The 12,482-nt window shown below is 38.7% G+C and overlaps 1 protein-coding gene across 1 annotated transcript in view; it reads left to right on the forward strand.

The window, feature by feature from the left end:
- LOC122791270 (intelectin-1a-like) overlaps positions 1-10,709 on the forward strand; it is a 181,602-nt gene extending 170,893 nt beyond the window's left edge. The window contains exon 8 of the mRNA XM_044058941.1: positions 10,014-10,709. Coding sequence (XP_043914876.1) covers positions 10,014-10,166 — 153 coding nt within the window. The 3' untranslated portion in view covers positions 10,167-10,709. The remainder of the gene's footprint in view (positions 1-10,013) is intronic.
- Positions 10,710-12,482: the final 1,773 nt, after the last annotated feature.

The raw sequence follows: 12,482 nt of genomic DNA on the forward strand, positions 1-12,482 counted from the left end.
AACAAATGAGCCCTACTCCTATCTTTGCATTAGGAGCTATAAAATGTACTTCTGCCTAGTTGAGTAAAAGCGACTAGCTCTCAACCTTCCATCTCCAAAATGTGGACCACTTAACAGCTTTCTAACAACTTCAATTGGGAAACTTGCAGGATGGTTAAAATGCATTACTTTAGTCATTTTGATCATACCTCTCAATTGTTCCCGATTTTTGCCTCAAATCTTAGCTCTGCCACTCTTGAGCCCTCCTAAAACTGTTTTTTAACTTTTGGAGAAAAAGGTACTGAGCTGCATTTAATGATTTTACTTCAGAAAATGCATGACATTCTTAGTGTCTCGTGTTAATAGTACTAATATTTTGTGTCCCTGATTATTTCTGGATTTATTAACGAATCCCAACGTCAAGACAAATCTTTATTCAGCAAGCAAAGCTTTTGGGTCCACACCATTTCTCAGTACTAACACACAAACACAATCAATCTTTTAAAATAGGAGTGAAACTATCATGACTACAGCCAGCCAATTATGTGGTTGTATGTAACGCAATACAATATATAAATATAAAATAATACCTAATGGATATTATATAAATATAAATGTACAATACAAGCGGTCCAGAAACACTATCAGTTGCAGAGCATTCCTTAAGCTTAAGGAAAGTGGTACTATTCAAATACTCAATATATTCATGTAATTCATCAATTGCTCCTTTCCAAATGATAAAACTGATAAAACAAACAAAATGATACAAGCAGACCACCTGACTCAAATCATTCAGAGCATTACATACATAAGTGGTCTGCCACTGATGGAGAAACATTGGCATGTGTTGGCCACAGATGTCCTCATTACTACCCCGGTCAACTAAAACTCACTATCAAATAAGTTTAGAACTATATCCAATAGTGCACAAATTCCCTTGCTGGTATCACATCATTGTGAACTAGGAATTCCCTTGTGGCTTGTATTCCATTCTCATTAGGAATCGCTAAACAGTGACATATCCAACGTCACCAATAAGTATTCCCCCTGATGCATCTCTTGTAAGGTATCCTACCAAGTTTGTAATTTCAGGATGAAATCTATAGTCTTTTTAGAATATTTCTACAACTAGGTAAAAATTGTCAATTTCCTCTCCAGATATATAGAAACTATAGGTCTCATAGGTGGGTGAAGTGATTTATGTATTTTAGGTAGTCCATATAGCTGTTATGGGACAAGGTACAGTAAAAAATTAAATGAATCCAAGTCTATATCCCCAGTTAATAGTAAGTCATATATTAACATTTACTTCACTTATACATTTCTTAACTTCCATAGGGGAAATAAGCTTAGATATTTCCTTCCCTCAACAGTTTCATAGACTCCATATAACTATCCCTGTCCATAATGACCACAGAACACCCCTTGTCTGCTTGTTTGATAACCAAATTATCATTCTGTAAAGCTTTCAGTGCTAATGATTCTTCATAAGTTAGATTACATTTCCTATGCTTGGCTTTTACTGAAGTTAACATTCTTAACTCAGCTTCACATACATCATGAAATGCTGTTCTCACTGGTACACTTACTGGTATAAAAGTGCTTCTCCGTTTGCAAGTAACAGACTTTTCAAACACCCTTCCTTTTAAATAACATTTTTAAATTCAATGTTTAAGTCAGTCAGGGCAGCCACTAAATTGTCCATTGCAGTTGGTATAAAAGTTTTAAGCCTTTCTGAAGTAATGAAAGGTGTGAATTCATTAAAACAGAAGATAAGTTACCTAGAGTTATTTCCAGATTAATTTGCCCTGATCCACCAGGCTTTCATTCTTCTGTCTGGGACCTGTTTTGTTCCCTTGAAGTGCTCTGTTCTTGCACTTTCTCGGCTTGTTCCAATTAGAAACGTTTTTGCAAACCAAGGGCAGAAGCTTTCAAAAAGCTGTTGGCCTTATTTACTAACTTCATTACTAGCTTCCATTATCCCTGAAGTACACCTCACACTGGAGCTTGCATCATCCATCATGCTTACTACTGGAATGATAGGTGTTGGGTGCAACTTTCACTGAAACCACTAACGTGGTAGTGGATTCTATGGTAACCACGTTCTGATTTGGCTAATGGAGCTGCTCTCATCTCCAGGAAGTAGTCTAGCTCATTCAATGAGTTGTTTATGGAAATATTTGTATTGAGACTCCAGTCTCTGCCAGGAGAATATGGCCTTTTTGGAAAGTTATGTCCCTCAACAGCTTCCATTTTTTTTTTAGCTGCTTCAAGCCACTCATTAAGCATCTTTTGATACGTGACAAGCATATTAGGGAAACGGGGCATCTCCATTAGTACATTTTCCATACTCACTTTCTTCCTTCAACCCATATTCTGACCCATATTCTGTATTTAAATAGTCATTCATTAGAGCCATATAATAGTCTCAGCTTCAAGTTAAGCTGTTGCCAGCATTTGAGAAGTTCTGGATATGCATTGCCATACGATTGCATCTTTATGACTTGTAAGCCTCGTGGAACGATGCACATATCCAGGTAAGCCAGGAAACAAGTGCTGCCATTGAAAGCGCTTGAAAGTACTCTACTTTCCTTTCCAGCAACTTAAAGTCCATAGTGAGTTCTGAGGCTACTCCCAGAGTATTAGTAGCATTTTATATAATATCCATTAGGCATTTGTTTTATATTTATATATTGTGTTTTATATACTACCACATGATTGGCTGGCTATAGTCATATGATAGTTTTGCTCCTATTTTAAAAGCTTGATTGTGTTGAGTTTAGTATTGAGAGGGCATGGACCCAAAAGCTTTAATTGCTGAATAAAGATTTGTCTTGCGTTGATATGTCTGTTTCTATAGTTGTCCTCCGTATACAGGAAGGATCCTTGGTTGTATTTCTGGATTTGTCTGATTAATTTAGAGCTATGATTTCGCTGAATTGATATGATTCAGACTTTATCATGGCTGTTAAAATAAATAAAAAATCTTTAACTTAATGCTGCGTGACCGACCCTGTCAATGTGGAACAAAATGAGAATGATGCAAAACATTAGAAAATGTATTCAATTTCAGGCATTGTCAGCAAGTGTTGACTAAGTAGCTCACCTTTCTTAACTCGTTTGTAGTTACCTTGTCATAAAGGTGCCAATTGTCTGACAAGTCCACAACCTCCTGTGCTGTAGAGAAGGTGGGCAGAAATATCTGAATGCAACAAGAAAACCACCAAGATTATCCAGCAAACTGTTTCCCTAGAATACCCTTTTCAAAGGTATTGCAGTGCTACAAAAACTGTAGCAGCATGCCATTGAATGACTTGTGTCCTCATTGGCTCACTTTGCATTAGAAGTCATCAGATTTGCAAATACTGCAATGCTAATTGGCTACAATTGTGATATATGAGCCAATCAAATGCAAATCGGAACCACCACTGTTTACTGTGGAACAGTAGAAAAGTGACTCTATGTAACGAGTGTTCTGGAGTGCTTGACTGGTAAGATGGGCAGTGCAGCAAGTAAACTATGCCCTGTACCAATAAAAATTTAAAATCCCGTTGATTGAGTAGGGTTGCCAACCATCCTGGATTTGAGGTTTGGCAGACTTTCCAAATGATGCCTTCAAATGCCTCGCATGCATTCAGAGCAAACAACCACAACACGAGACCAGTCTCATCAAACAAGCCCATAAAGCACCGACCGCACAACCTAACAATACTGGTCATGGGAGACTCCAGACACCCCCACTCACAAGGCTAGAAAAGGGGAAGGTTATGGCTATTTCGATGCCAAAATCCATCTGATCACACAAGCACTTGTTACTCAGCCACAAGTACCAATAAGACTTGTAGTCCATGTGAATGTGAATGACCTGAAATACCTTCCTGGACTATATGAAGACCGTGACCTTTCAGATTGTCACAGGCGGGTATGAGCCTAACATTGAGCAGCAATCTATCTTCACCAAGAATGATGCCACAATACAAAAAACATGATTGACTAACAATTGCCTTGACATTTGGTGTCAGCCTAAGGGGTCTGATGTTCACCAGCTTGAGGGAACACTCAACAGGCCATGCTGGTTTGCCAGATGGTCTGCACAGAGTCTAAACTGCACTCCCTAGAACTAGTCTTGGAAAATGCTGATGTCTGCAGTCATTGAGACATGATTCAAAGCCACAAAGCATCCTAGCTGTGCAAGGCTACAACTCCTTCCATACATTCAGATCAACTGAGCAAGAAAGAACCAAAGCAAGTGTATCCATCTTCATAAAGGATAACTATGCCTTAAGACTAGTCACGGTAGGACTCCCTAGCTAGACAAAATCCCCTACAACATTGGCTATAGGTCACCTGCCATGAACCAGGAAAAACCTATCCTTTACCTCACTTTCTGGAGTCTCTCACCATGTAGCCCAATACCTTATGGAAGATTTTAATTATCCTATCATTGACTGAGGGACCATACATGTGATCACTAAGATAAAGGCTCCGAGGCTGTTGGACTTTGGCAGTGCAGATGCTCTGGAACAGCTGGTCAGCACACACTAGGAGTCCAAATATCCTGGACATAGTACTCGCATGGGGGAGCATTGTATCCCTTGTAATGTCCTCATTGGTAAGATCGTACCACAAAATTGTCTCCCTTGAAATAAATATTAGGCCAGGTACTCCGAGCTCAATGTTGAAGTTTTCTAAGACAGATTATCTTCTAAGCAATGACATAAGAAATGTCAAAGCTCCCTTAAGCCCAGAAAATAAAATTCTAGGCAGAGGTCACACCAATGCCCTTTATAGTAACTTAAGCAGTTACATAGAATTGGCAACACTGGACCATACTAAAACAAAGTTTTGCCAAAAAGACCAGTAATTCTGGTAGACCCCCCCCCCCCCCCCCGGGCTATACAACAAAGGAAGGAAACAGTCTAAAAAGTGGGAACAGGCTTCATAGAGATTCCTCACTAGCCTAAAACCAGATGTGGTAAAGATCCTCAAAAGCAAGTTGTGAAGCAAAAATCCTCCCTAGTCAAAAATCACAAAGCATTTTTTAACTACATCCAAAATTGAGGAGAATATCCACTTATGCAGAGTTGGCTGTAGGTGGCACCTTGCATACTCAACTGGAGGAAATGGCCAACCTGCTAGCTGACAATTTGGATCAAACTTCACCATCTGCCCCACTGGTCATCCCCCAAAGTATACCAGTCACCATTCCTCAGTCTATCTTGAGCAGGTTATTTCTGCACACTCTAAGGTTAACACCATCAGTGGGCCCTGACAACACCCCCAGGTTGCTTTTTAAATAAAATGACAACAGACCCACCTGCATCCCTGTTTTAACCACAGCCTTCATAAGGCTATGATCCAGCATAATGGACAGCAACAGTCATCTGTTTGCACAAGGGGGGGACCATCAACCAGTCCTGGGAATTATAGACCCATAAGCCAAACTAGCCTCATCTTTAAGGCCATAGAGAAAATACTATGATCTCCAAACTCTACCTGACCCAGTCTATTTGAGTAGAGCCTGTCTGGAAAAAAGTCTCAAAGGCCATGGATGAGGTCAAGACTGCATACCACTTGACCTGGCCAAAACACTTAATGCTGTCCACACTATTATAGAGAAACTCTCTCAACTGGGTATAAACTCCTTATGTCAGGTGGTTAGCCAAATGGCTCGCAGGACACTCAGTGGGTGAATTCACCTCTAACAAGAGGCCATTCACCAGCAGTGTTACCACAGGGTTCTGTACTAGGCCCTCTCCTTTTCAGTGTTTCTCAGAAGTCAAAGCAATTGTAGAATGCCTTTAGCTAACCAGGTTTTCAGATTGTAAACTGACTATCAATGAATCCCTGAATGATACTGCAGGAAAGGACATGTGCAGGCAAGTGATTGGTGCTAGGACCAGGGATTGAAATGAAATGCAAATAAAATGCATAATTCCCTTTGTGAAAGGAATACCCCAGCTAATTACAATATAGACAGCACCTTCCAAGTGCACACCCAGTGGTGTGATGTGATCAGATTACGATCAACCTGAGTACCCAAAACTGACCACAATGTGTCCACAGTGAAAGTCCTATGGCACAACTAAGGGCATGGCATCCAGATCAAAGAAATAATTCCATTGTACTTGGCCCTCCTCAGCAGACCAATAATAGAGCATAATGCACCCTTTGTGTGTACCTCACTAGACATCTGCAACATCTGAAGCCATCCCAGAGGTTTCTCACCAGGAGGATACAGAGTATAAAAAGTCCTATATGGAAATATTGAAAGCCCTATCCCTGTATTCTTTCCTGCATACTACGGGGTGATCTGTCTGGACGGCCTCTGATTCAGCCCTGCACATTGTAAATCAAACTGCACGAGGGTCGCTCATTCCATGGATCTTAAACCTAGCTTCTGACATCTTGCTTGAAAGATGGATGCATCTGACTACCCTTTTCTGGAACAAGCTTCCCATTCATGTAAAGAAAAGCCCTTCCCTGACCCAAGTGCAACCTAGATCAATGGATGAGCAATCAGATTTACTCCTGGGGTGGTGTCCATGCCCCTCATAAACAGAAGCCGTCTGTATTGGGATACCATAGCATTCACCTAGCTATTGAAAATTCAGAAACTCTGGTTAAATATGGCTAAGCTTGTAAGGGCTGTTGGGCCTCTAGCCCTATGAACCTATGAATGGTTTTAAACCTGTAGAACATTGTGTCCTGGGAAACCCAAAAATTAAGTTTGGTTTATAATTGTACTTTTTGTAGTCTTAATGTGAAATTTCTGAATAGCATTTATGGTGCCTTGACTTGATATATTTTCCCATTTAATTACCCATGCACATTTCTTTACCTAGGGTAGTCAGTATTCCAAACTGCAGGAAGTTCAAGCCCCACAAACTTCAGAGATTGCACATGTACACAGACATTTATACTATGCCCTGAAAGAGCAGGAGAACTTTCTAACAGCCAAGACATGCTGAGATATGCATGTGCTTTTAACATTTAGAAGAAATTGTAGAAAGTAGGGGACTTCGGGTTTGCACTGATGTACAAGCATTAGAACTACATTTTCAGTTTTCAAAAACATGTAAAGATGGCATTTTAGACCAACGCTATTTAAAACTTGGACAATTTTGAATTGGGTACTGCACAAATCGCACTCTATTCATAACTGGCCTCACTACAATATTGACACAGCTACCTGCAATATAACAATTTATGTATACATTCATAATCTAGCCTTAACCTGGATTACTTGAATTATATAATATAAATGTTTTCCTTAATTTTTTCTCATCTGCATTTCAGTCTGAAACTTTATTTACTCCGAAAGCAATTGCATTAATACTAGTGCCACCCAAAGGACCCCACCATACTTTTTAAAGAAAATCATCCAGTTACCTTACTGGAGAGTCTAGTTGGTATCTGCATCTTCTGAATTATTGCATGATGCACCAAGCATTGCTATGGAAGTAAACGTGGTCATAAGAAAAATGGATACGTGTTTTTCAACAATTTTTATCTTCCTTTTTGCAAAGAAGAAAAGTATGAAAACACTTGGCTAGCAGTGTGAACCTTTTACCTTTTTATGGACAATTGCATCAGGTTAGGCTTATCGTAAGATTTTGTCAATTTTAATTGTATAATTTTCCTTATATTAAAATTTTATTTTTACATCAGATTTTCTTAGTTTTGGATAGTTTGTCTAGATATTTATGTAAAATAAATGTGACCATCTTGAAGTGTGTTTAGGAAAACAATGCGACACATTTGGCCTTGCAGAAACTTTGATTTGTATGTGTAAAAGCTAGAACATAGATAATGCATATGCAGTTAAAGAAATCTGGAAACTCTCAAGCTCTACTATGCAAATCACGATATAACTCTGATACACTAGCTGGATTAAAACAATGTCCCTAAACATTATTTTTTTAGTTCATTGTTAAATGAAGGCCTGATGGATTTGTTCTTGCTATAAGAAGCAGCAACGCACCATTATGACTAGAGTCATTAAGAATTCTGTGCTTACAAAACTAAACTGCAATGAGTGCACAATGTAATCTTTAAACTAGTTGCACTTGTCACAGGACATGCAACTCTGATCATTTGAATGTATTATAAAACTATAATGATGAGATACTTTCACTTCCACTACATCTATGAATGAGTGCTGATTTCTGCAATATATTCACTTACACTATCTTCTTTGCTGTCAGAACTTTCTGTACATTTTAAGGGAAATTAAAAACATAGTAAACATTCTTGTTTAAATCCACTTCGTCTGGAAACTACATCCCTTTGCTTTACCCAAAAGTAAAAATTAATCCTCACCCACTTCACTTGGTGAACTTGTTACTGATTACACACCAAATCTGAATCCTCCACTTCATTTTACTGAGCAGTAAATTTTGTACTGAACTCTGTACTTGGAGTTTGGTTATTTACCCTCATAGATCGCATGTCTGGTTAAAGTCTATCTTCTGTCACTCGTGCAGCTGAGGTTTCTCTCTTGCTCTTGCTCGCTCATGCATCCAGCGGACTCCTTTTTAGGTGCCCCATTTCCAGAGACCATTTTTATAATTCCAGTTAGATTTTTGAGATCCACCAGGGATGGAATATATTGTCCATTCCACTGCATACCCATAGCACCTGCTACCCAGTCATCAGGGTTTGGCTTTTTTCAAGCTATCTGCAAAGCTATGTACTTGTCTTTCTCTGACATTGGCATATAAGATTCATTGTGCTGGTCACTCCAGTTGACACTGACATCTTGGTATAGTTGGAAGAGTATTTCAGACTTTCTGAACTAATTACTAAAAATAATTTGTGGTTGTTAGGGCACACACTTGCTGAAAAATTGCTTTAGGTTAAATAATTCACCACCTGTCACAAATGTAATAGCCATGTTTGAACTGATGAGTTTGAACCACAGGCATCCAGTGTACCACTTGGGTATGTATGTGACAGAAGCTGTAGTTCTTGAATCCATTTCTTTGTCCTAAATCTGCTAGCCACCAGGTAAAATTGGTCCCCTATATTATAAAGGAAATGGGTACTGCTGCCCTTGGTATGGCCTTTCAACATTCATACCCTGAATAGGACTACACTATGACCACTTGGACTCTTAGCTTAGCATCTTAAACCCCTGTCTCACCACTCCCTTTATAAACCATAATGCCCTCTACAGCCTCTTTACCCATAAGTGCCATTTAAACAAGTCACTCCACCCCCAGACCTGTATGAAATGTTGGTAGAATTTTTCACTCCACAGCTTTGTCCTGGCTGCCACCATACTAGAGATTATATATATATATATATATATATATATATATATATATATATATATATATATATATATATATGAGAGAGAGAGAGAGTCCAGGCACATGAATTACCTTTGATATTCTTTATCTATAGCCAAATAAAATAATAAACCCATAATGAAACTGCTTTTAACTAGTCTTGCTATTAGAGGTGAATACCACAGCATGACTGCCTTCAGTTTTTAATACTTGGATAATGCATGACAGCCTCAAGATCTTAAGTGAATACAACTTTAGACAAAATAAATAGGATACTTAAATATTCAGAGGTAGAGTTGCAAGATGAAGACAATTACAGCAACAGACTATAGAAAACATCTGAATAAGCTAGGTAGATACTCTGTTCCTAATAACACAGCTTGGGTCTCAGTATCCTAAGTACTAAACTATTGTATACAGGCAAATAGTAAAACAGCAAACTTACTTGGATAAGGTTACTGCAATGGCTTCTAGCAGGCTTCAAAACAGATTTTAGCTTAAAATGCATATTCTAGTTCATATGCTTTTTCACAGAAACCAGAGGTATAACCAAACAGGTTTTTCACATGTGTACCCCCAAAGATGCAATGGAACAGCATGTTTTGCAGCTATGGTCCGCTATCACTTTGAAGGTCCTTCAGTTTCCTTTTTGTGGCACTTGGCATCCTGATGCATCTTTTTATAAAAAAGTTTTTTTTCCCACAGGTATTTGTAATACTGACTACGGTTTGTTTCTTACAGCACTGCATTGGCGGTGGTGGCTTCTTCCCAGAAGGTAATCCAAAACAGTGTGGAGATTTCACTGGATTTACCTGGAATGGTTATGGAACTGGCAGAGACTGGAGTGTAACAAAGAATATGCTGGAATCTGCTGCAATGATATTTTATCGTTAGGCAACTTTAGCTTCCAGGAGTCAGTTTTATTCAAGACTTTTTCATTTCTATTACATTACCTTGACAAACTTTACCTTGTGATTTCACTGGTACCCAGAACTATTGTATGTTAATTGCATCATAAAAGCCAGAAAGTCCTAGGAGTACTGTATGTAACACTGTTACAGAAGCAGTTTTATCCATCTACATTGTCAAAAGTTGTAACTGATAGTGCTGTGTTATGGTTAAAATTTAACAATTTAAGCAGAAGAAAAAAAAACGTTGCATCTGTTTTATTAAATTTCTGGAATATCTGATTTGATTTTTGTATTGATCCATTTCTAATTCATCTAGCCTTCAAAATTCTGTTATACATTTTGTATAATCCTTTCATGCATTTGCCTAATTAAATCTTGTATCTTTAAATATGATCTTGTATATTTCTGTAGTTCCCAGCTTACACAACTGCATGTACAAGTTAAATGATTAAGTAGCACTATGTAACAACAAATTAATTTAAAATTATTGTTTGGCAGGAAAATAAACTGTAAACAAGCATAAATATCCTGCAGTTCCAGGATTATTCATTTACCCACTGAGTGACTGAACAGGTGACTTGAGGTTCTTAGGCTACTAGGTCACATACAAAATGGGTCCTAAAAAGGAAAATAAGGATAAAACATTCTGAAGGATTTTAATTTTACAGATGAAAAAAGTTTATGAAGAAAATGCCCTCAGTTATAAACAAGGGTAAGACCATAGCTAGACTACAAAGTACAGTTTATAGATTCAAGTTTCATCCAGCCAACTTGAATTAGTCTGCTATCAACTTAGTTTCTGAGCATGCGGTCTGCTAGCTGGCAGCTACTAGTGGATTTAGTAGTTTCACAATGCACTGTGCTCGCATCTTTAGTGCAACTTTGTTTAGCATAATGACCCAGAAGGTATAGTGGGTGTAGTGTAGAAATAAAGGCCCAACAGAACTAAGGTGCACATACAGCTGAACTATTGCAAAATGTGTGAAAATGACTGTAGCTTATTTCTGAGATTGCAACACAGCTTTGAATGGGGCTTTAGCTCTTCCATTGCTGTAGCGTCAGTATATATAATTAAAGGAGTAGGGGTGCAGGGGGCACAATGTTTTTTTTTCCAACTTATTTTGATACTGTGAGAATTCAATGTTGTGGGTTTTTATTAAATGTTTGTGAAGTCAACATTGTGACGTGGATACATTTTGCAAAAAAATGTATATCCTAGGATGTTATGTAGTTTTATCTCACCTACATTCTTACCCATGGGTTTGGAGCCGAATATCTGCTCTGACTTGGCCTATTTTACTAGCTCAAAAGTCTCTGGCTGGACTAAGAGGGTATCCCATGGTACACTGCTCCATATCCCCAGATCTCGTTTGCCGCTTGTAGAGCTTGGACGTGGTCATGCTTGGCTGTGGCAAAGTACCTTATTTTGACTTATTTCTCGAAATTGGTTACTTTATACCCAAAAGCTATTTTAATAGCTATATCTTGCTGCTGTGATTGTGTTTTCGTGGTGTTTTGTGGTATCCCTAACTGTTCCCATAGGCTAGGCCCATTTTAGTTAGAGGACCTAGTCCTCCCTTAGTTTGATATTTTTCATGTGTTCTCTGTGTTGTCAACCATTTTAGTTAGAGGTTCTTGTAGTGGTATCATATTTGTTGCTAATCATTTATTTAGGGGTTCGCTGAGTCTGTAGTACTGTTTGCTAGTGTACTTTGTGGGCTTTCCTGCCTGTTTTGGCAAAGTTTTAACTGTTCTCTAGAGTTAGCAGATCATGTCTAAGGATCAGAAGGAACATAAGCCTTCTGGCTTTAAAAAAATGTTCCAAATGCAGATATAAAATGTCCATCACAGATGGACACACTGTCTACTGCCTTGGAGCCATCCATTTACAGGAGTCATTAGCTTTTGCCACGTGTTCAGTCCTAGGGTGCTCCAAGAGAGGAAAAACAAATTGATTTTAAAGGGGCTGCGTAAACCATCTTGAAGCTATAGATTTGGCTTCCAGTTCTCAGTCGAAATCTAAAGCCTCCAAGTCCAAGAAAAGGTCTCCGGCTCCATCTGCATCTTTGGAGCCTCTGGAGAAGATTACTGTATTGGACTCTGCTTCCTCTGCTCCACTGTCCTCTGGGCCACAGGAGGTATCTGTTGAATCTGCATCCGCTCAGATTATTCTTGAACCCATTCGGAGCCGGTTGCCTAGTGTGAGGCATGGTTCACCAGATGAGATCCCAATCTCCATCTCCTCCAAATCCTCCAGGATTTCTGATTTGGATGTTGATAGGGTAGTGCAGAGGCTCCT

The sequence above is a fragment of the Protopterus annectens genome, chromosome 17.part0 (genome assembly GCF_019279795.1).
Source record: "Protopterus annectens isolate FY-2018-M chromosome 17.part0, PAN1.0, whole genome shotgun sequence".
Taxonomy (NCBI): domain Eukaryota; kingdom Metazoa; phylum Chordata; order Ceratodontiformes; family Protopteridae; genus Protopterus; species Protopterus annectens.